Source organism: Macrobrachium rosenbergii, chromosome 14, assembly GCF_040412425.1.
Source record: "Macrobrachium rosenbergii isolate ZJJX-2024 chromosome 14, ASM4041242v1, whole genome shotgun sequence".
NCBI lineage: Eukaryota > Metazoa > Arthropoda > Malacostraca > Decapoda > Palaemonidae > Macrobrachium > Macrobrachium rosenbergii.
Genome location: NC_089754.1, coordinates 55,064,004 through 55,089,984, shown reverse-complemented (window position 1 = coordinate 55,089,984; position 25,981 = coordinate 55,064,004). Strand labels below are relative to the sequence as shown.

The 25,981-nt window shown below is 38.6% G+C and overlaps 2 protein-coding genes across 2 annotated transcripts in view; one reads left to right on the top strand and one right to left on the bottom strand.

Moving 5' to 3' along the window:
• The window catches only part of LOC136846171 (hornerin-like), a 56,038-nt gene extending 35,014 nt beyond the window's left edge, over window positions 1–21,024 (bottom strand). Inside the window, exon 1 of the mRNA XM_067116981.1 lies at window positions 20,835–21,024. The gene's annotated coding sequence lies outside the window, so the exon portion shown is untranslated. The remainder of the gene's footprint in view (window positions 1–20,834) is intronic.
• LOC136846174 (trypsin-1-like) lies at window positions 18,997–25,660 on the top strand. Its single transcript, XM_067116989.1, has 6 exons — window positions 18,997–19,115; window positions 19,311–19,446; window positions 21,962–22,115; window positions 22,780–22,935; window positions 23,151–23,273; window positions 23,713–25,660. Exons 2-6 carry the CDS (start codon window positions 19,372–19,374, stop codon window positions 24,516–24,518), a joined length of 1,314 nt encoding a protein of 437 aa, XP_066973090.1. The 5' UTR covers window positions 18,997–19,115; window positions 19,311–19,371; the 3' UTR covers window positions 24,519–25,660.
• Window positions 25,661–25,981: the final 321 nt, after the last annotated feature.

The following is a 25,981-nucleotide window of genomic DNA, read 5'->3' as shown; positions in this document are numbered from 1 at the left end:
TAAGGGTCCTTACGAAGAGTAAACAGTTTAGAAATACCCCAAAACTATGGGGACTTAATTTGCATAAGATATTTCATATGGTTCGGAAGTGTTCTCCGCAAACTGGTAAAAAAAAAAGCAAATTCATAGCAGCAGAATTGAAGGGCATTCAATAAAAACAATTCAATTTAACTAACGTTAACAGCAAAGCTGTCAATATTTGCATGGAATCCAATAGCTCGTAGATCAAACAAGTTTTCTTCTCTTACTTCAGCTGGACACCAATATTATAAAACAGCGTAACGACACCAGTGAGTAACCTTCCTAGACTCACGTAGGGTTCTCCAGAAGGATCTGTTCTGTAGCGAGATGTGAAATCTGGAGAAATAGAAAGTTATAGAAGTCGGATAGACACGCAGGTAAAAACTGAACCTAAGGAATAAAGTGAGACAAATATGTTTGCTCATGAGCATAAACAAAGCAACGGCCGAAGCTCGGCAAAGCCAAGTTCTTTACGTTGAAAGTTTTCATTAAGTCCAGTACGTGTTATTAAGACAGGAGTGGAGACAGGTAATATCCTAGTTGGAGTAGTTATATACCTTTTATAGTTATTATACTGATAAACATTAGCTGATAATAGACTTAAAGCACTTAAGAAAAACAGAAATAATGAAAAGTGTGCGCAATGAGATGAAATAACATTAAATGGAGAAAGAATGATTGAGGTTGAGACTTTCTAATATTTAGGAAAATAATGATATCCAGTAGAGGTTCTCTTGAGTTGAAATTTGGTCTGACAGAGGTAAATAAAACATGGGCAAGCTGGCTAAGATTTGAAAATCAAATAGGCTAAATTTGCATCTGGTACTAAGAGTGGATATGAGTCTGCTATTATCTGTATGGCTACAAATGTTACATGGGGCCAGAAGGAGGATTTTAGTTGACTTATACGTTAATTTTATATAATATACAGGGTCTTCGTAGCTGTTCAACGTTGGCAAGGATCGGATAAAGAGAGAGAAGTTAAGAAAAACATCGTACTAGCCCTTTTCCAAACACATTTGCGCAATTCCCTCTTTTCTCATGCACTCCAGGAACTTCACACCTGCCCACAATGCCATTTCTTTCTCAGTCAAATACTTTTGCAGTTAAATCGTCTAGCACAACCACCAATTCGTCGCGAAACTCTGCAAGGCCCAGACATAAGCTCTCACGAAAAACTCGCTCATTCTTTTCCTTCTTGGCCCATGTACAGTAGGCTACAATCACTATCACAACCTTATCTCCCCGTCACATTAAATCTTACGCGTACTACCCTGGAACTATTGCACATTTGTAGTGTACCTCCTTGTCTCTCTCCGGGGTCTCTCTGATATCACAAGTGTTGCACCTTCCTCGCCTATATATTAGAGAGAGAGAGAGAGAGAGAGAGAGAGAGAGAGAGAGAGAGAGAGAGAGAGAGTTAAGAAAAGACTAGCAGAGGCAGAGATATTTATAAAGACAGTTGGGTGATGTAACGAAAACTGAGGAACACAGATGGGTATCATGGGTTAAATGATGCAGGTTTGGGATGTTTAGTGAGCGAATCATATATTTGGCACCAGCCAAAAAACCTAGCGATTTGCTATGCAACTTTCGGAAGAAATAATCGTTGAGAATATAAAAAGACAAGGAAATGGAACACGGCATTTTAAACTAGCGTAAAATCTTTCTTAAACTGATGAGCATGAACAACATAACATTAACATGAGGGCTGTTCCAAAACTTCGCCTTTTAGTAAACAATAGGCCTAGAGAGAAGATTGGGCTTATAAACTAAATCCGCAATTAATATTCGGAGAGATAACTTTTCGAGTGATCTTATATGAGAAAATTAACATTATTTCTAGTATGATAATGCTATCATGTCTATGAAGATATACCATTATGAATCAATAAAAAAACGTTTTTTTGCTTAGTGGTAATACTCAGGTCTTTCATCAGAATGATTGGTGGTACGTAAGACACTGATAAGGTTAGATCCGCCTTATCATAATGACTGTTATTAGGAAAAAGGAGACCACCACCTCAAACAATTTTATCCTGAAGATAACGATCCCAGGGGTCTGCATACACCCAGTCAGGAGAGGAATGTTTAAACTCCTTTAAAACGAGAGATCTGGAATGTGTTGTACCAATAGTGTAATCTCTTCAAATACTAGAAGGTTTATTACCAATACCAAGCTTCCCGATAGCATTAGATGATGATCCTTTTAGGGCAACGAAAGAGAAATCTTGGAGTTAGAATACACGAAATCATCAAGTACATTATTAGGCCTACCCACAGACAGTCTTACTGAGCGGGAGCAATTAGTTCTTTTTCTGACTGTAAAACTCATTAAGCATTTCTGAATTTCTATCAAGAATAGCTGCAACATCTCTTCACATACAGCGAAAGTTACTAATTGCAACAAGAGTTTGCATCATCTGCATACGGAACTAACTTATTTTCAAGGGCAGAAATCGTGTTGTTAGTAAAGACTACAAGAAACAACGGTCCATGAACACTGCCCTGTGGAAAACCAGATAGAAGGGGCCTACAATCACCAAAAACCACAGTTTACATCATTTCTCTGCTGAGTGCTAGCATGATTTCCGACCCCTATTTTATGAAGCCGGTTCTGAATCAATTTGAACGAAACTAGACTCACATACATTCCGGGCTGTCGTGGACATAACTAAGTCTAAACGTGACAGGAAAAATGTTTTCTGTAAGCTCGCCGGCTGCTGAGAGCCACGTGATGCAAGGTAATTGTGCTAGAAGAATACCAATGAAGTGTTGGACTGGTAGAGTTGGGACAGAATCACAACCAGATAATCTTATAGAAATGCGGGAAACAAGTGTGCATTCGAGAGGATAACAAGCATCCCTTTCGTTTACGTGTTATTTTTGTTTTAAGTTGACTGGAGCATTATCTGCCTCAATTTGCGTTTGCTTAGTCATCTCAGGTTCAATGTTTACGTGCCTTGCACTAGGTAGTTACCACGTCAGCAGTGCTTCCAAATCTTATCTATAGCACAGCCTATGTGCCATGTTTGTCCACAGGCCTGTGTTGGAGTGGTCTTAAAGTAATGAATCAATTGCAGTTGTGTATTCATACGGGGTTATGTTTAGGTAATTAATCTATTAATATTACATAAATGGTCTACTTTCTTCGTCTTTATTCTGCTGTTCATATTTTCACATACAGTTTGCAAGGCAAGGTAGCTTCGTCCCTTAACAATCTATGCTAACAATTGATAATAATAATTATGATAACAATAATGCGCAGGGATATAGAGTCAAGGAAGACTTCTGTTTCAGTGCAGGTGTTTTCATCCATTATTCAGAAGCCAACTGATCGCCGTACATTACTAAAACAGTAATGCTCGTCTACTATTCAGAAAATCGGACAAGTGTTGGATACCATTCACAAACAAACCATACGCCGAGATCTGATATTTGGTTATCTGTACATCACACCCTTTCACTGTAATTCTGTTGTACGGTCTACCTTGATTATAGAGTTACGACTACCAGCAAATGATTAATTGTATAGCATAAGTGGATCAAACACCTATCCTGGTTTATTGGCCTAACAAACGGACGATGTAAGTTATTGGTCTATAAATCGCCCTGCACATAAAAAAAAATTATGTACATATTTCTTAAGAAGAGCTCTTTTGGGATGGGGTTACAGCCTTATTGTACTTCTTCTCCACCCCAGTTCAACCCACAGCAGTCGACTAATCACCAGGTATAGAATTCAATGATTGGGTCAATAGATGTACAAAGGATTTTTAAGAAAACAAGTCCGAGCCGTTCAGTTTTGTGAATCTCCCACTGAGATCGATCTCGGGTTGGGAGGAAAAAAGACTTGGACCCAGTTCCTGGGAAATCCTGTTGACCTGTGCAGCGAATTATGTATCTGGTAGTTTGTCACTTGTGGTGGGTCGCAGCTAGGGGGTCAAAGACACGTAGAATAGAAACCTCATGCTATAACTTTTTAACAATGGGAGGTCAAAACACACACGCGAATATATAGGCCTAAATACATACATATACGCACAAACACATATAATATGTACATATATAAATAAATAAATAAATAAATAAATAAATATATATATATATATATATATACATACAGTATATATAATGAAAATACACCCATATAATCGTGTTTTCTTTCATAAATTCCTTTTCACGACGTTTCAAACGAGTAAGCCGTTATTTGAAAGGATATTTTCGCAAACTTTTACTTGCGTGTGTTCTCTGAATTCTTTGTTTAACATTCTCATGTATTACAATAATAAGCGCTTGCTCTCTAGATAGCATTCTTCCCAACAGGATAACAACAGCTCATCTGAACCATCCATTTCAAGGACCAGGTCAAGTGTGGTCTCACCCTGGGTACCCGGTTTTGTTAACCATTTGGCACAAGCCCCTACAGGGCACCCAGCAAGCCGTCATCTTGTCGGCTCGGTCCTCCAAGAACCGACCTTCAGTACGGTCAATGGCCTCCTGCCGAAGCATCTATTTGCCAAGCGCTGTCTCTCCTCCCAGGTCTCTCCCAGGATTAACAGCTCTGTCATTCCTGGTCTCTCCATTTCGAGAAAGCTCGCCTTATAGGGCTTGCACCCACCACATTCATCACTGAATAGCCAACAGTTGATTCCTACAATGTACCACTTTGGCTTGGCGTCCTCTGCAGTACTCAGTTTTTGGCCCAGCAGTGCATCCGATCTTCCTGCTATGCTTTAAATTCCACTGACTGTTCTCTCACCTACACAGTCATTAGTACCTTCACCGGACATTAGGGACCCTTGCACGCCTTCGCCAATTACCCCCTGTGCTGTCCACCTTCAAAGAGCATCCTTTGTCACTACAATCTTCTTGTTACCTTGACATGTGACTGGAGACTCCTGTTACGTCAGTTAGCGTTGGCCAGATGAGGAAGCACCACAAGTCACCCGGATACCACTAAGTCTAGTGAACAAATGTAACGCGTGAAAGCTATCTAGCTTTTTATTTCTTTAAATTACGGTTTACCGTTGTGACAGGTTAACTCAGTGCCGCACTTGCCTCTTTCAGTCGCTGCCTGCTAAAATAAGCTGCATTGTGTAGACGCTGTAGAGTCTTTTAAAGTAACTTCGATGGAAAATCACTGCAAATCACAGCACTAATTTGCGTATATATTGAATTTCAAGTCTGTCTAGAGAGTAGCAAACCATTGTTAAGGCATCCTTCAGTGCTTGTTCATTATTATTGCAAGGTGGTCCAAACGCCTGTAAGAATCGTCAAAGAAGAGGATTCTCTTCTATTCTTCTGTAGACTTGCCATGTTAAATTGTATAGTACATTCAAGTCAATTAACTACCTCGGAAGATAGAGAATTTTACTGAATTCGGACGATGACAGGGAATCTAAATCATCTGTGAATTAGCTGATCTTATTTCACATGAACGCTTTAATAGAACTCACGTTCAGTCTCCCATAAAAAGGGTACTATCATCCCGAGGAAGCGTGCGTCTATTAACTTCACTTCTCATCACATTCATTCGCGTAGCACCATTGATTATACCAGTCCCACACTCTATCAGTATATCTCCAACTACGGAGAATCTATAATAACATAAACCCTGTATTACATCTGCGTCGGACAAGTATTGTAGTAGGTGTGATTAATCGCCAAACGTTCACTTGGGACGAATGGTCAAGTGTATGTTTTGGTAGTAAAATTCTACCTCTTGTATTGTGATGCGGAGATAAAATAGGTTTTCGTGTCCACCACAATCAAGAAAAACACGCACACACAAATGATCTTGCCCTTCCATTGTTTTAATCAACTTATGGAATGAAGTGACTGACCCGGAACTTCACTCCTTACCATCTTGAATGGACAGAACAGAACCAGTATAGGCATCATCTATACACGCAACCTAGACCTACGTAACGTAGTCAGGTTCAGAGTACAGGGTCGTCCAGAAAAAGGAAATCTCCCTTTAATATATTTTCTACTTTTGACATTTCCATTACTACTGAAGTCATTACGATTGTTATTACAAGTCTGCAGAAGAGTAATGAATGATAGCAGTAACAGTACTACTCACGAAGAGGTTGCGTTTATAAAAGTATTGCAGACAATTGCGCATAAAGCTCCGCGGGGCGTCTTGTCTAGTACCAACCAAGATTAATAGAGTACCATTAATCCTGGTACCAACCAGCCCACTAGCGGATATTGAAGATTTAGATGATAATAACATAAATGAGAAATATAAAAATGGGAAAAGTAAAAAATCTATTATAGAAATATTGTATATATATATATATATATATATATATATATATATATATATATATATATATATATATATATATATATATATATGTATGTGTGTGTGTGTGTGTGTGTGTGTGTGTGTGTGTGTGTGTGTAGTATAATATGAAAATTGGTGCCCCCATGAAAAGACAGTAAATTTCTTCAATTATCTCGGCAGCTTTCTCAAATGGCCTCACATGTACTGGCATTATATACACCCTTTTCCATGTTGCTTAATAAAAAAAATCTTTATTGAAAAACAATATCTCCGGGTGGAATGAATGAATGAATGAATATAGAATTTAGGCCAAAAGCCAAGCACTGGGACCTCTGACGTCATTCAGCGCTGAAAAGGAAATTGACAGTAAAAAAGGTTTGAAAGGTGTAACAGGAGGAAAACCTCAAAGCAGTTGAACTACGAAATCATTGTTAGGAGAGGGTGGATAGCAAGATGGAAGAAAGAGAATATGAACAGAGACACAGTAAAATGAATAAATGAAAGGGGTTGCAGCTAGGGGCCGAAGGGACGCCGCATAAAAAAAAAAAACTTCAGTAATGCCCACAGTGCTCCCCCTACGAGGATCTCTTCTGCTGATTTATCGTACCGAATCACCAGGTTGCCTGCCGGAGAGCTGGAAAAATCTCGATCAGCGGGTTCCATGTGGCGAGGGAGCGTAACTGATCTGGCGTGGAAGTGATAAGATTGAATGCTTCTCCCACCTGTAATCTTGGGCGTCAACAGGTGTGCCGTACTGTCAAACGTCATCACAGTTATGGTAGAGGCTTTCACTATTATTTTCGTCAATACTGTCATTGGTATATATTTTTTTATTTTTTATTCACTGTTTTCCATCAGATCTTCGCGGAAATTGTCAAGGCACCAAAGCCGTCTTCTGATTATGCAACCCAAAATATTAAAATGATGATTTTCAAGGCCTTAATGACGTTACCTGCTAATTACCTGATGTAATATTCATATTTGCATACTGATATCAAACAAGTAAAAAATGCGCCGAAGTTTCCTCGGCGCAATCGAGTTTTCTGCACAGCGTATAATCAGGGCCACCGAAAATAGATCTATTTTTCGGTGGTCTCGGTATAATGCTGGTGTTTGAGCCGCGGCGCATGAAACTATAACCACGGTCCGGTGGTGGCATGTCCTATATCGTTGCCAGAAGCACGATTATAGCTAACTTTAACCGTAACAAAATAAAAATTAATGAGGCTAGAGGGCTGCAATTTGGTATGTTTGATGACTGGAGGGTGGATGATCGACGTACCAATTTGCAGCCCTCTAGCCTCAGTAGTTTTTAAGACCTGAGGGCAGAAAGAAAAATTTCTAGCCTCAGTAGTTTTTATTTTATTTAAGGTTAAATTTAGACATGACCGTGCGTCTGGCACCGCTATAGATGCCAACAACACATGCCACCACCAGGCCGTGGTTGAAAGTTTCATGGGCCGTGGCTGAGAGTTTCATACAGCAATTATAAGCTGCACAGAAAACTCGACTGCCCCGAAGAAACTTCGGCGCATTTTTTTTACTTGTTTTATACCAGAATGCCGATAGTATGAACATTAACCGGTAGCAGGTAAGGTCATTATTTTCTCAACTGGTTGTACTTCATTACTCATTATACATCATTACCAGGAGTCATTATGACTCATTGTTACTCTCACAAGATTTTATGGTCTTCCACAGGTGCATAAAAAAAATATATGTTCCTTAGGAAAATATTACGAAAGGACGGCAAGAGATGCAACGTGGAGAATGAGAAAGTTTGATGAAGAGGCAAAAATTGAAAGTTTGATGAAGAAGCAAAAATTGAAAGTTTGATGAAGAGGCAAAAATTGAAAGTTTGATGAAGAGGCAAAAATTGAAAGTTTGATGAAGAGGCAAAAATTGAAAGTTTGATGAAGAGGCAAAAATTGAAAGTTTGATGAAGAAGCAAAAATTGAAAGTTTGATGAAGAGGCAAAAATTGAAAGTTTGGTGAAGAAGCAAAAATTGAAAGTTTGGTGAAGAAGCAAAAATTGAAAGTTTGATGAAGAAGCAAAAATTGAAAGTTAAATTGAGAGTTTGATGAAGAAGCAAAAATTTAAAGTTTGGTGAAGAAGCAAAAATTGAAAGTTTGATGAAGAAGCAAAAATTGAAAGTTAAATTGAGAGTTTGATGAAGAAGCAAAAATTGAAAGTTAAATTGAGAGTTTGATGAAGAAGCAAAAATTGAAAGTTAAATTGAGAGTTTGATGAAGAAGCAAAAATTGAAAGTTTGGTGACGAAGCAAAAATTGAAAGTTTGATGAAAAAGCAAAAATTGAAAGTTTGATGAAGAAGCAAAAATTGAAAGTTAAATTGAGAGTTTGATGAAGAAGCAAAATTGAAAGTTTGGTGAAGAAGCAAAAATTGAAAGTTTGATGAAGAAGCAAAAATTGAAAGTTAAATTGAGAGTTTGATGAAAAGCAAAAATTGAAAGTTTGGTGACGAAAAAAATTGAAAGTTTGATGAAAAAGCAAAAATTGAAAGTTTGATGAAGAAGCAAAATTGAAAGTTAAATTGAGAGTTTGATGAAGAAGCAAAAATTGAAAGTTTGATGAAGAAGCAAAAATTGAAAGTTTGGTGAAGAAGCAAAAATTGAAAGTTTGATGAAGAAGCAAAAATTGAAAGTTAAATTGAGAGTTTGATGAAGAAGCAAAAATTGAAAGTTTGGTGAAGAAGCAAAAATTGAAAGTTTGATGAAGAAGCAAAAATTGAAAGTTAAATTGAGAGTTTGATGAAGAAGCAAAAATTTAAAGTTTGGTGAAGAAGCAAAAATTGAAAGTTTGGTGAAGAAGCAAAAATTTAAAGTTTGATGAAAAAGCAAAAATTGAAAGTTTGATGAAGAAGCAAAATTGAAAGTTAAATTGAGAGTTTGATGAAGAAGCAAAAATTTAAAGTTTGGTGAAGAAGCAAAAATTGAAAGTTTGATGAAGAAGCAAAAATTTAAAGTTTGGTGAAGAAGCAAAAAATGAAAGTTTGATGAAGAAGCAAAATTGAAAGTTAAATTGAGAGTTTGATGAAGAAGCAAAAATTGAAAGTTTGGTGAAGAAGCAAAAATTGAAAGTTTGATGAAGAAGCAAAAATTGAAAGTTAAATTGAGAGTTTGATGAAGAAGCAAAAATTTAAAGTTTGGTGAAGAAGCAAAAATTGAAAGTTTGGTGAAGAAGCAAAAATTGAAAGTTTGGTGAAGAAGCAAAAATTGAAAGTTTGATGAAAAAGCAAAAATTGAAAGTTTGATGAAGAAGCAAAAATTGAAAGTTAAATTGAGAGTTTGATGAAGAAGCAAAAATTGAAAGTTTGGTGAAGAAGCAAAAATTGAAAGTTTGGTGAAGAAGCAAAAATTGAAAGTTTGATGAAAAAGCAAAAATTGAAAGTTTGATGAAGAAGCAAAAATTGAAAGTTAAATTGAGAGTTTGATGAAGAAGCAAAAATTGAAAGTTTGGTGAAGAAGCAAAAATGTAGCTTTATGGTGAAGCAAAAATTTAAAGTTTTATGAAGCAAAAGTATATAGTTTTATGAAGAGGCACAAACTTCAAGTTTAATAATGAAGAAGCAAAAATCTAAAATCTTATGAAGCAAAAATATAAAATCTTATGAAGGGGCAAAAACTTCAAGTTTAAGGCAGACCAAATTTCCAGGATAAATGAAAAACTGGTCTTGAACGAAGCGTGGAGAAGATTACAAATCAAATCACGCAACACTGATTGGCAATGGAGAAGAAAAATTGATCTGCGTAGCATACGCGGAGGAAGAAGAACTGAAAGACTGATAAAAGTGAAAATAAACTGGAGTGGTCAGAAGGCTAGCATAGGTATAAAAAAAAAATGGACTGGAGCATTTCAAGATGATCTGGTCTTGTCGAGAGAACAGAGGACAAAAGGCTGGTGGAAAGGGGTGAAGGAGGACAGAATGGCCTAAAATTAACTAGCCGATGGATCAAGTAGATGAAGTATCAGGAAAGAAGGGCATTCATACCCAGGAAGTGACAGTGCAACCGAGATTCAGACTTTGTTACGTAACAACTGCACCTGAAAAGATGCAGGGGAATCAGAAACCTCATTAGTGGCCGAGGTCAATGCTCCCGCAACAAATCTTGCTTATCTGTTACAGGTGGGCTCTGTACGCAGAACACATTTCTCTCGAGATAAACGGACCAAGTTAACATGTTCCCAGGCCGATATTCATGTTCTTCTAAGAAAGTTTGTTTATATATATATATATATATATATATATATATATATATATATATATATATATATATATATATATATATATATAACTGGTTTTAAAAATGCCGATTTACTCCAGGGATATGTTTGACAAAATATACATTGTATATAAACGTTGTACTTGAAAAGCTTTTTTTTTTTTTATAAAACTGGTGATAAAAAGGCCGATTTACTCCAGGAATATTAAAAAAAAAAAAAAAAAAAAAATATATATATATATATATATATATATATATATATATATATATATATATATATATATATATATATTGTAAATAAACCTTGTACTAATCCAGTGGTCACGATTCTTACCTCGCCAACAAAAGGGTCAGAGTTCGAGTCGCAGGCAAGGTAGGAGCGTTTAAGGCAACGACATCAAAGTGCAATATGTCTCTGTTAGCCTAAATGGCGATTTGGTTAAATGACAGATGGTCGACAATAAAGACAAAACTCGTAATCTCCTTTTGGAAAATGGTGAAACGCGAATCCAAGTAAATAAAAAAGTAACGGTGAAAAAAGTCACAGGAAAAAAGTCACAGGGGAAAAAAGTCACAGGGGAAAAAAGTCACAATAAGCTTTCCTAGATACTGACCCCAAAAGGGTTTTAGACCGGTATGTATGCACCTTCGCCCGTTGGGGATTTCTGTATAAACATGAACAAAACACTGTAAATATCATAAAGATAATTAATGACCCCTAAGAAATATTGTGAATTTTTCCTCAGTGACTTTATTACCGGCCACCATAAATTAATGTGACTTTTTTTCCAAGGCAAAATTGTGACTTTTTTCCCCTGTGACTTTATTACCGTAGTGTCAGTTACGACAGACAGAAGAAGAATCAAGGACCAGTCGAAGACAGCTGACGATCATCATGCGCATTTGGAAATGCGAGGATAAATGAGGGTGAAATTCGGTACATGACCAAAAATATGCCTGAGGAGAAATGAACTTCCTACATTATTAAAGTAAAAAAATATTCACCAGTGACTGATAAAACGGAAGGCCTGTGATTTAAATCATAGGCCTAAATGCTAGGTTCATCAAGAACAATGAAACTGATTTCTACATTATTAAAGTATAAATATTCACCGGTAACTGATAAAACGGAAGGCCTAGGATTTAAATCATGGGCCTAAATGCTAGGCTCATCAAGAACAATGAAACTGATTTCTACATTATTAAAGTATAAATATTCACCGGTAACTGATAAAACGGAAGGCCTAGGATTTAAATCATGGGCCTAAATGCTCATCAAGAACAGTGAAACTCATCAAGAACAATGAAACTGATTTCTACATTATCAAAGTATAAATATTCACCGGTAACTGATAAAACGGAAGGCCTGTGAATTAAATCACAGGCCTAAATGATAGGCTCATCAAGAACAGTGAAACTAATCCTACATTATCAAAGTAAAGTATTCACCAGTAACTGATAAAACGGAAGGCCTATGATTTAAATCATAGGCCTAAATGATAGGCTCATCAAGAACAATGAAACTAATCCTACATTATTAAAGTAAGTATTCACCAGTAACTGATAAAACGGAAGGCCTATGATTTAAATCACAGGCCTAAATGATAGGCTCATCAAGAACAATGAAACTAATCCTACATTAATAAAATATAAGTATTCACCAGTAACTGAAAAAACGGGAGGCCTAGGATTTAAATCATAGGCCTAAGTGATAGGCTCATCAAGAACAATGAAACTAATCCTGCATTATTTGAGTAAGTATTCACCAGTAACTGATAAAACGGAAGGACTAGGATTTAAATCCTAAATGCTAGGCTCATCAAGAACAATGCCACTAATCATCAGTCTTACGTGGCCACGGAGAATCTATTCGAAAGCCAGCCTTGGGATTAATTTAGTTTTGGGAATTGAGATCGAGACTGAAACATCAAGGTTGTACTGAAGGACGCTTAACGATATATCGTTATCTCGTCCGCTCCAATTCTCTTTTTAATCATGCTTACCTTTCATGTGTGTTTTACTTTATAGCTATCCGTATGATATACTTGATGGACAGATATAAAGACCATAGTAATTCTACAATATATATATATATATATATATATATATATATATATATATATATATATATATATATATATATATATATGATGCTTGAGCTTTTGACAAACTACTTTTTATGAAATAGATAAAAAAAAAATGTAAGCAATATGAAACTTCAAATCTGCTTCGGAAATGACAGTTTCTTAATGACATGACTAAAAACCTGTTACCGAGAATCTGGATAAGATAAGCAATCCGGTAATCGACTTTCCAGAGTCAATCTACAGTAGATTAAGCCGGCCATATGCCGGCAAGAACCCGTGCCCTGTGGGCAGCCCATAAATAGACGTGGAGTCCTCGGCTCCACGGAAACTAAAAACATGACGACATCGCAGCTGAGGGTTAACAATTCTAACCCCACCTGGACAGATAGGATGGAAAACAGTTCGGTTTCATCTCGTTTATCATTTCGAACATCAACTCGCAACGGATTTTAGGGACGACAGGTGTAATGTGAGCGCTTATTCACAGTCAAACGAGGACGAAGCCCCATTTTCTCTCGTACAAATTTTCCCTCTGTGGTTTGGTGATGTAAACACTCCCCTTTCCTGGCCGGGCAGGTGTCCCCAGAGCTCGTGCTGTATTCATCACGACAAAGACACAAAAGCACTGATAAATGATTTTCCTTTGTTGCTGTGATGCGTCTTTTTCAAACACTGGCGTTGCGCACAGAATATCATCATTCCTGGGGTAGCAGAGTCCTCGAAATATGTGAGTCATGTTCTATTCTCGAATCTAGTCCAAAAAAAGTGAAATTGGAATAAAGCGGAGATCCACAATTCTTTCCCCTAATCCGTACTGAATAAATACATGTGTCACAAACGATATATATGTATATATATGTGTGTGTGTACACATAAAAATATTCTTAAACCAAAACTCTTCGGTCATAAGCCAGATTAAACGTATTTGCTGATATATCTATCTACATATGCAGTAGGCTACATATATATCTAAAAGTTACAAAACAAAGTAAATGTGATGTCAATCACCAACGATATATATATATATATATATATATATATATATATATATATATATATATATATATATATATATATATATATATATATTTATCTTTTTTAACTAACACTCGTCCTTCCTAAGCCAGATTAAACGCATCGGCCAATATATTTATCTATCTACATGTGTACATATTATCTTCTACCGAAGTAAAATGATAACAAGTCATGTAATGCGAGATACCAACGATACATTTTATTTAAACAAAGCACCCGTAACGGCTTCTCGTCACGGCAACATGGACCTCCTGCTGTACGTCCCGTCAGAACCAATCAGCCTCCCAGAAACGGCATCAAATATGATGTAGCAGCCATCCGGAAATAAAACAAAATCAGATCAAACCAGACAAAATGTGTACCAACAACACAAACTGAACATAGCACTTGCCGATGAAATATTTTTATTACGATATCACACATGGCGGTGAATGATAACTTCAGCACCGTGCTCCAAGGATGGAGAAGGATAGGATGAACAAAGAGAGGCATTTTCCTTGCCTCCTCTCCACCTCCATACTTTCCCTTATTCCTTAACCCCCTCTTTCATTTCTTACTCTTTCCGTATTCCTATAGTGGTTGTTAACCTTTTTCAGTGCATGCACCCCTCCCAAATCATCAGTTAGTTCTCGCACCCGCTGCGTTGCTGAAATAATACAAAAACTAAAAATATAATTATTATTATTATTTATTTTATTTTTTTGCTGAAAAAATAACATGCGTATATAAAAATATATTTTGCTTTAATTATTCATAGGCATCCTCGCACCCTAACCGCCTTCGCACCCCCGGTTAAGAACCACCGGTCTGGGTATATCCCTAGACCGTGGTCCCCACCCCTCCCAACTCCTCTCCCCCTCCCCCTCCTCTTCATTGACTCCCACCTTCCACCTCCTTGGCACCGTTTACTTTTGTCCTTCCCTTGTTAAGTTGAATATACCTTAGTTTTACCAGACCACTGAGCTGATTAACAGCTCTCCTAGGGCTGGCCCGAAGGATTAGACTTATTTTACGTGGCTAAGAACCAATTGGTTACTTAGCGACGCGGCCTACAGTTTATTGTGGAATCCGAACAACATTATGGCGAGAAATGAATTTCTATCACCAGAAATCAATTCCTCTAACTCTTCATCAGCCGGCCGCCATAATAACCAGTATATATGGTTCATTTACACATTATTCAATGTGTAAAACCGGTGCTTGTTTGGGGTCATCCGAAAATAGGCTGGAAACGGCGAGTAACCAAGACTTAACTCGCAGCGGACACTACAAGTCACATCGGTCGTTTCATAAAACAAGTAAAAAATGAGCCGAAGTTTCTTCGGCGTAGTAGAGTTTTCCGTACATCGTATAATCAAGGCCACTGAAAACAGATCTATGATTCGGTGGTCTCGGTATAATGCTGTATGAGCCGCGACCCATGAAACTTTAACCACGGCTCGGTAGTGGCATATCCTATACCGTTGCCAGAAGCACGAGTATGGCTAACTTTAACCTTAAATAAAATAAAAACCACTGAGGCTGGAGGGCTGCAATTTGGTATGTTTGATGATTGGAGGGTGGATGATCAACGTACCAATTTGCAGCCCTCTAGCCGTAGTAGTTTTTAAGATCTGAGGGCGGACAGAAACAAGTGCGGACAAAATAAACTGCGGACGGACAGACAAAGCCGGCACAACAGTTTTCTTTTCAGAGAAATAAAATAATTACGGCAAATCATAAACGAATATTTATGGATATTTACTTAAGTCACATTAATTTAGTCTTTTGTTTGTGTCTATATACGGTCATCCCCAACGGCCTTGTACTAAACACGCCACAAAGGTGGATACATACCAGGTTGAAACCCTTTGGGGGTCACTATCCAGGAAAGAGTATTGTGACTTTTTTTTACCTATATTCACAGTTTTGAAGTTGAAACCCTTTGGGAACGAAAGACTACAGGCTCTGGGTAGGTGACTTTTTACCTATATTCACAGTTTTGAAACCCTTTGTGACAACCTGACAACAGGATGTGGATGCTGGGTCTTTGCAAGCTTGTGACATGCCCCAAGTTCTCTGGGTAAAAGCATCAAAGGCAGTAACGAAAAAAAACCCTTGTTGGCGACGATATATATTTACCATTTATCTCCCCTCATGTGTTTATCTCCATTTTATCCATTTCAATGACATCATCTCTTTGTCCATGTCACATCCAGCATCTATATGTATCTTTCCGTGCGTCAGAGTCGTGCTTCCCCTGGTGTAGAGTTTCGATGACAATAAACGCCCAAAAGCAGGCGCCACTTGGTCTGGGTATCTAATTTTCTCGAGATGTAGCCAGCTGGAATTTCAGTCCTCCCAATTAGAGTTCTTTTGTAGCTCAAGCACAAGAAATGAGTGGGGCTACTGGCCTCCATCATTAGGGTGATTTCAATACACGCCTACTGCTTCGTGTGTCCCCACAGATGCTGGTGGGTCAACAGAGAGGATATCTGAATGATTCTCTCCTAACGTTAAAATCCAACTGGCACTCAGCTCTTTCTATTTTCTGACAGTCGCGTGCAGATGCAGCGTTTGACGGTGTCTACTTATTCCTCTGGGTGTCTGGCCTCCTTTGTGATCTGTTGGTTCTGTAGACACATTATGTTTGAATCCCCAGAGCTCCACTCAAGAATCCAGGTAAAAGGTCACAGGAGAAAATTCACAGGAAAAAAAAGTCACGATAATCTTTCCTGGACAGAGTGACCCCAAGGGTTTTAACCCGGTGTGTTTAGTACAAACCCGTTGGGGATTTCCGTAAAAACATAAACAAAAGACTGTAAATATCATGAAGATAATGATGACCACCAACAAATATCGTGAATTTTTCCCCTGTGATTTTATTACCAGCCACCATAAATTAATGTGCCTTTCTTTCCTGTGACTTTTTTTCCGAGCCAAAATTGTGACTTTTCCTGGGACTTTTTTTCCCATGACTTTCCTACCGGCCACCAATTTCTCGTCAGCATCGCTCGAGACAATTTTGGTTAATTGTAAGGAAATATGAGATTCAGACGAGTTGGTATAATATAAGTTAGATTTTCATGTAACTGCCCACATTGTGTCCTCTAAATCCTCTAAATAAGTTGAGGTCTGCATCTTGCCCATTAGCATCCAGAGTATATTTCTGTTAAAGAACAAATATATATTTTTCTTTTTTGTTTTATTTCAATTGTTCCTTATTGACCCACCTTCTGACTGTCGTAACATCTGCTCGAAAGCTTTTACCTAATCACCGAGCATCTCGAAGAGACAATTATCATTCCAAGTAAATTATCTGACCAATAACTCGACGAAGGCAACTTCTTTAGCTGGAGTAATTAAGAAAGTAAGTGTCTGAGAATTGGATGTCTGGCGTCTATCTTATTCAGTATGTTTATCGAGACACCTGCTATAAAATCCACATTCCTACAAGCTACAGCACATCGGTTGTTTCTGATAAAAAAAAAATGTGATCAAACGATTTCTTCACTGTAAGAATGATGAGTGATTATCGCCTAACGTTAAAATCCAACTGGTATTTCAGCTCTCTCTGTTTTCTGACAGTCGCGTGCAGATGCAGCATTTGCCGGTATCTGGTCACTCCTCTGATTGTCTGGCCTCCTTTGTGATCTATTGGTTCTTTTTTTCGAAATCTTGGAGGTGCTTTCGCCGAATCTAGGTAAAAAAAGTCACAGGAAAAAAGTTACAGAAAAAGTCACAATAATCTTTCCTAGATAGTGAACCCCAAGGGTTTTAACTTGGTATGTATTCAACTTTGGGGCGTGTTTGGTACAAGCCCCTTGGGGATTTCCGTTTAAACATAAACAAAAGACTGTAAACATCATAAAGGTAATGACCCCCAAGGTATATTGAAAACTTCTCCCCGTGACTTTATTACCAGCCACCATAAATTAATGTGACTTTTTTCCTAGCCAAAATTGTAACTTTTCCCGTGACTTTATTACCGGCCACCGCTTTGACCAACGGTCTGCAGACACATATATTTGAATCTCTAGAGCTCCATTCAAAACTCGTGGTACAGACCAGTTTATAAAACAAGGTCAGTGTGGATTCTTTTGCGTAATTTTATTGCTCATTGCAACATAATAACAATGAGAAGCTTTAGTTGAGCAATATCAACGGCGCAATGTTTTTGTTATGGCTGATGTATAACTATCCACTGGTTCCTTCTTCGACTGCATCTGGCGGTGTCAAGTCTCAGAAATATTCAGCCTTCGTTCGCTTTCCATAAAGTTATCAGTGATTACTGAGAGAAGAATTTCTCTTCTCTTAATTTACTGTTTTTTTTTTTTTTTTTTTACGAGGCCGAATATAAGGGGATGGTTGTGTCTAGGGTTAACGCTCCCAAGTTTTAAAAAAACGTGTGTTACTTGCACCTTACCGAGATCTTAGCATGGAACAAACGGAGATGGATAATGGTGCCTCTTAAAAAAAAGCCAATGGAAAGACTTGAATACTTCTACCCAAGTCAAGCACCGAAGTTATGAAACAATCGGTGCTACTATAGTATAGGCGGTCTACTTAGAGGATCAAATGTGTTTCGCCGTGTTTAGTACTAGCCCCCTCGGGGATTAAATGTGATCAAAGTGCTCTTAAGGACATTTGATCCCCGAGGGGCTAGTACTAAACACGGCGAAACACTAAAAACACGCAGGAAGACCGCCTACTATAGTAGAACCAAACAATCTTGATTCTGAATCTGCTGCTCTCCAAATCTGCGTATCTATTGGGTGCATACTGCTTTTGCAGGGAGAACTGATCATCGGTAGTTACGCTTCCACCTGGGTTGTATTCCTCTTCTTGGTGTCGTAGTTCTGAAGAATCCAGGGAAAAAAGTCAGAGTAGTAGTCACAGGAAAAAAGAAAAAAGTCACAGGAAAAAAAGTCACACTGATCTTTCCTAGATAGTGACCCCCAAGGGTTTGAACCCAGTATGTATCCACCTTTGCGGAGTGTTTAGTACAAGCCCGTTGGGGATTTCCGTGTAAATATAAACAAAAGACTGTAAATATCATAAAGATAATGAAGACCACCAAGAAATATTGTGACTTTTTCCTTGTGACCTTATTACCGGCCACCAATAAGAGTTCACCGGGTACTGCGACTTAAAAATGTGGTCATGGTTACTGGACAGAGTAAAATAATCCCCAACGGTTCCGGGTGGCTTATCAGCTGCTCCAATTATCATGCTGCCAAGGACTCGTTGCTCTAACAATGACGATTCCCCTTCATTTCTATTTCGGGGCAGCTAGTCAGTTATCAAATGTAGAACACAAGAACATCTGTAGAATACTGACAGCGGCTAACAGACACAAAATTACGATATTTACTTGAAAATGGAAGCATGGAATAAGTGTCAGTAGCGCACCTGACGCTGAAGCAGTTGGTGCTCGGTCTTCCACATCGTTCAGGTAAAAGCTGACTTACAAGGTTTTATTTTAGACCGATAGAGATTTTTACGGAAGAACTGACGTGAGGTGGAGAACACGGACAGAGACATCAGAAAGAATGCTGACTTGAATTACAGAACATACGGGAAACAGATTAAAAAGCAAGGTAGATCATCTCCGACAACTCGGCCTAACTGACAGTTCCCTTTTCACCAGATCCCATCGTCACTCGTGCGTTGCAACGGTCCAGACAAGACTGCAAATTTGAACTTCCAGTATGGAGGGCGAACACTGGCGCTGTATTTTTTTGCTGGCATTTGGCATCTTTTGCATCCTGAGTACCACAGCCCAGGTATAATGAAGTTTATTCCTGTTATTTTATAACCGTTGCATTTAGATTTTTCTCGTCGATTTTTGAAAACCCGCGTGAAAATCAGTTTCTGTAATCGATTCATATGATACTCTAAGAACCGGTTTGTTTGCCGTCTTCGTTTTCAAAAAGATTCCTTTATTTCATAGGAAGATGATTTTATCATTTTCCTTTTCACAAAGGCTAATGTATTGTTACAGATGGCAAATACCTCAGTTAGGGATCTCGACACCAAAGCGGAACAAATTATTATTATTAATAATACAAAGAGCTATCCGAAAGACTACAGTAGTTATTATAAGTTATTATAAGGTATTGAATGACTCAGATTTCTTTTAATCTTTAATCCAGATTTGATGTTCTAACTGGCCTCCCATTGTGAGGGACGCTGCAAATTGTTGGCCAGTCGTGCTGTGGCAAGCTGTTGAGCTCTGCCTGTCATATATTGCTTGAAATTATTTATATATATATCAAATTATTAATTTATAAATGCCTTCCTTCTTAGATCAATTGTTACACTCTTCTCAGAAAATGTTACCTGGAATCTTAAGTATTTGGTCGTCTTTTTCAGTAGTAGCTTAAGGTCCTTTGGCTAGGTTTGGGGTCACGATAAGATGCTCTTCCTTATAATATAAATATGGAAAGAAACCCATAGAGTGAGATTTTATATTAATACAGGCCTCTGATACGCTGAGTATCACAGAAACTTATCTGAGCGTTCCATAGGCCTAAATTAACACGATGCCTCATTCTATGCTGCTTTCCAAATTTATATTACGTAAGAATGAGCATCTTATCCTGACTCAAGAACAGTCAAGGACCCTAAGCTACCACTGAAAAGGAAGACTAAATACTTAGGAATCCGGATAACATTTTCTGAAAAGGTTACAAGAATTGGCCTAAGAAGGATGGCATTTAGAAGTTGATAATTTGCCACATAACTGATTTTCTGCAATATATGACAAGAATAATTCAAAAGTGAGCCATAGTGCTCCTGACGTAACCGAGTTCCAAGACCTTTCCCTGAAAAAAGCGGGATGCCATTTCTTGTAAACTAACCATAGAATTTTCTTGAAAATAATCTCATTATGTTTCCACACCCAAATTAAATCAAAGTTACTAATCTAACCTAACCTAGGCGCATGGCAAAAACGAAAAAACCGGGGCTGGTGCAATACTAACATACAACTCAGGAATTTGCCGACGGGACATTGCAGACAATATGCACCATTCTCCACAAAATGATTCACTGAAACCATTAAAAACATCACGCTTAGAGAAAGGGCGCCTTTCCTGGTGGAAGGTGGCAGTCCTAGTTTTAACGAAAGTATCACGATTAAAAAATAAAGGACGAAAGAAATCGTACTCACCCAGTACCACTCGGTACTAACAAGTGTCCCTTCGACCCCCAGCTGCGTTGCTCTGTGTCAGTTGATCACTTTCCACCTGAACTGCCCAGATTTCTTAACTTTCATTTTGCCTTGCCCCAGTTTAACAAGTCTACCGGATAGCGCTGTAAGAACGTAGAAATGTTAAGCGGACGCCTTCTTAAATTACATTGGAACAATAGTTTGTTTCTCAGTGGCGCGCGCGTCGAGTTTCGTAACTGCTCAATTTGCCGTCTGTAAACATACATTAACCTCTTTGAAAAGGAAAATGGTGATAAAATAAGCTTTCGAAAGTCATTGAGGAACCTTTACTTAAATGAAAACATTAATCAAATCAGCTCCTGAACTATCACGTGATTTTGCTGCATTCTGAATACCATACTTTATTTTTTTCTTTTGTTTGGAATATAATTGTGTCGAAAAAAATATTGATTAGGAATAGGTCCACCTCTCTTGGTTGTAAAAAAGAAAATCCTTTACCTTTTTTTATCGTCATAACAACTTAATCTTTTTCATATATTCTGAAACTTAAATAATAGATAAAAAATTTGTTTTACTGTCATACTTCCTGATCCAGTGTACCGAAAAAATAAAATAGGACTAGAAAGTACTAAGTGAAAGCAGATGTTGCATTGTATTGGAGATAACAATTGATAACGATAAAAATTTATTTCCTCCTCTGCGTCCTAAATTTTTTATATATATAATTCTGGAGATAAGTTCTACTTCCGTAACACGTGTTTTCGACACAGCCAAAAAAAAAAAAAACAGTTGATACTTAGGATTTATTTTCTTTATTTTATTGGGAATCAAAGGCATCCCTAATTTCTTTAAGGATACTTACTTATATTTCCTCATTTTTTGCACAGTTAATGCTACTTATTAACCAATTAAATATTTCTTGTGCCGTTCTATACTCTGTTGGCAAAACCCTTTTTTTTTGTTTTACAAGAGTTAAGGGAAAAAAAAACCCTTCCTCTGCGCTTGCGCAGTCATAACGTTGCACTTGTTTCTCAGTGTTCTTTTCTTCATTGACAGCAAAACGGAAAATGCAGTTCGAACGGAGGCGCGTTGCACTTGTTTCTCAGTATTTCTTTCCTTATTGACAGCAAAACGGAAAATGCAGTTCCAACGGAGGCGCCTGCGTCCCGAGGAAGGAAGTGCAAGCGAGCTGTCAGCGTCTGGCGTTCCCTTGCCCGGCTGGGGCCGTCTGTTGCCAGGCAGCAAGACAGATTTCGAACCCAGGGAACAATGGTGGTTCACGTAAGGCAACAGATATTTCGCAATGCGTTTAAAGCAGACAAACTTTATTCAAAGATTCAGGATCATGGAGTGTATGGCTTTGTTTAAGGGATCTCCAAGTTTCTTTTCCCCTTTTTATTGTTGAGACGAGAAACTTAAGCACAGCCATTCAAGAACTTTTCCCCTTTTTATTGTTGAGACGAGAACTTAAGCACAGCCATTCAAGAACGTAAGATGAAAGTGCTCGCACTGTGTCTAGTCTGGTTATATAAAGGTTCTAGGGCAAGGCAGTTTTAGAGACTTGGCATTATGCCATGAGCACGTTTTCTGGTTTATTTTACCAAACCTTACCCCGAGTAGAAAATATTTCTTTGTAAATGTGCCAACTTTTTAAAGTCCCGCATGTGTTTTAAGGTGATGTCCCACAGGCAAGCGCATGCAAGATTCCCATTTTGTAAAGGTATGTGACTACTTTGCTACTGATTAAGAGAGTAAAATACTTCATTTCTGCTCAACAGTGAAATAGAGAAACCTGTATTTCCCAAACTTGCGTTGCATAAAATTCCCCAGCCCTGTTTTCTTCCAACAATTGACTCGAATTACAGAGAACTTCTGCGAGATTTAAGGAGTTTCAGTTACAGAGATTACGTTCTGGAATGCAAACTTTGTCCTTTCTTTTCAAAAGCCAAGCAAGTGAACCCGAAGAGGAAGTGCATAAAACGTAGGCCCTGTACACTCCAAATGGGTATCTGTGTGCCAGTGAAAAAAAACACCTGCACTACGGCAACTGACAAAAGTCTGTGTAAAGGGGCAAGCTGCACCTGCTGCCTAGACGCACTAGGTAAGTGGGGGAAAAAGTACAATGATGCTTTTTTCCCGCTCTTCGGTTATGGGTGAAAAGCGTTGTTGTCTCAGAACAAAAAAGAAGTCTCAGATATATTTCAGATACATTAATCATACCTTCCACGTTAAGATTCAGCCTTGTGCTATTTTCTGATCCTTGCGACAAAGAGGCCTGAAGAGATACTCAGTAAACGTACGAAATAACCATTTCAGATTGCAAACAAACGAAAAAGTGCGTGAAAAAGGGCGGTAACTGCAGGAAGCTGAGCGAAACCTGTGGGGGAACAGCTGACCCTAGTCTGTGCAAAGGAACGAGATGTACTTGCTGCATCCTGGGTAAGAGTTTGTAACAGTCCTAGGCGCTACTTTGGCTTGTTATGTACGCGTCATGAATCTACCGTGTTCGGTATGGGTGTATATGATATTTTGATCCCCGAGGGGCTAGTACTAAACACGGTGAAACGGTGTAGATCGCCGAGGGGCTAGTGCTAAACACGGCGAAACAGTGTAGATTACACACCACAGTAGAATCACGATGCGTAGATAACAAGCCAAAGTAGCGCCTAGTTGTAGTTGAGATAAATGCAATATCTATGGAGTATTTCTTATTGTTCGGCGGTTTTTTTTGCAAGGATATGATTGTAGTGTTGGGTGACATCATAACGGATTTCAGAGGTTATCAAAATTCTTAAAACGAACTTGCCAAAGTTGTACAACATAACAGGTGATAATCTGTGCTGCTCAGCTCACTGTTTCTGGTTGCTTCCCACGACAGGGCCTTGTCTGTGCGGCCGATCCAACCAGCCTAGAATCGTCGGAGGGCAGGAAGTGACTCCCGAGCACAAATATCCTTGGTTAACCAGCATTTATACAGATAGTGGCAACACCTTCATTTGCGGTGGCAGCCTCATTGACGATCGCCACATCCTCACTGCAGCCCACTGCTTGTTCAGAGACTACGTCTATCCTCTCTCGCGCCAGGAAATCCGAGTAGGCTTAGCGGACCACAACAGAAACTCGACGGCGGATGACATCGCCGGAGTGACGCAAATGGCTGAAATCGAAAACTATGTAGTTCACGAGAAATACAACACTGACACCACTGAGAATGACATTGCCATTATCACACTGAAGAAGCCTATAAGCTTAACGGCCGACGGAGCCATCAGACCAGTCTGCCTTCCCGCAGACGACAGTATGACGTACGAGGGAGACAACGGCATCGTCGCGGGTTGGGGCTACTTACGTCCTAACGATAACGTTGCAACCAACGTGCCGTACGAGGTCACTGTCCCAATCATTGGTCCGGATTGCAAAGGGGATTTCCCGAGCAGTTACGTCATCACACAGAACAATATCTGCGCCGGATTTCCACAGGGAGGGAAAGACTCCTGCCAGGGGGACTCGGGAGGTCCTCTCGTCGTGCAGGAGAAACAGATTTACATTCAGGCGGGGATCGTTTCCTTCGGCGATGGGTGCGCTGAACCGAACAAGCCGGGCATCTACACGAGAGTCAGTAAATACCTGGACTGGATCAAGACCAATACAAAGGGCGCGAAAGTGTGTCCACCGAACGCTTAACGACGCTTGCTGAAATTTCACCTGGAGTAGTGACGTCTTGTGAACTCTAGTCCTAATTCTTACATTCAGCTGACCATCGTTTTTAAACCAAATTCTTAATTCCGAATCCTGGCCGGGACGATGCTATTATCATTGGTAATTCCCTTTGGGTGTCAATTTTGCCCAAGGTATAGAGAATTTGATATTAAATACTTGTAGCTTAATATTTGCCGATATAAAAAAAAGTCATGCACGTATAAGTGACAAAAAAAGTTAGGTTACGTCACGTTTCATTGGCCAAGTTCCTTAGTTCTATTTTAAAGATATTATAAAGATATTTTAATAACTTTGTGGTTTCTAAGAATATTTCTAAAACGCTCAAAATCATCTGTAAAGTAATTTCCACCTTCTAGATGAATTTAACAGTGAACAGGACAGAAAAACAAGACTTGTTTGTTTGTACCAAAAAATACAATAATTTTTTTTTATTTTAGAAATTAAAAAAAAAACGGATCATGTCAAGATTAGCAAACCCACTCGCAGCAGGATTCGCCATTCTTTACAAGAAGATTATTAGGTTCGTTGTTCTTACCATGGGAATAATCGGGTTCGCTGTTCTAGACATGAACGCTTCGGTACCAGACATCGGATCCCTCCAGGGACTAACAGTAGTACTCAACAAGGCGAAATACATTTGACCTCCCAGGGGCTTAGTACTAAACACTGCAAAAAAGTGTGGATGAGTCACTTTTTCGCCGTGTTTAGTACTAGCCCTCATGTGGCATAGGAGTTCGGACCGGAAAGGGTTGGCCATTCTTGATACGGGGATCACTGGGTTCACTGTTCTTGACATGGAGACGTTGGCTTCGCTACTCTTGACATGATCCAAAAAAACTTTAAATTTTTTTAAAACTTGGCCTAAAGAGATATGACATTGAAATATATAGTCACACGATTTAACAGTCAGTAATAGCTAAAAGCAAAATCAAGAGTGATAATCTTATAGTTATATATTGGATTTCATGTGTCTTTTCATGCGTGTGTGTATGTGGCTCCATTATTATTTTTTTTTCCTTCTCTCCATTGCCGCATATCATCACTTTCCTATCAGATGTATTCTTACAAAGGAACTACCGCACTTCAGTAATAAAGGTAGCACTGCATATAGACGCCTTTCTTTTAATTTTTCCGAAGTCCTACATCATGCTGAATCCTAAAAGGTCCTTTGTTCCTCACACCCCGGAACAGTGGAACGCCCCCATCCCCACCCACCCCGAGGATGCGCAATATGAACCTCATAAGTTCAAGCGAGGACGCAATGAATTACTACCCTAAAACAATCCTTCTTGTACTTTTCTTAATTTATTTACATTTCATCCATGTATTTATCAATTTGTTCATTTTTGGGGGGCGGGGGCGTTTCTTATAACTCAGCTAAAATAGCATAGTTGGAAAACAGACTAGTAAATTGAATTGAATATAGA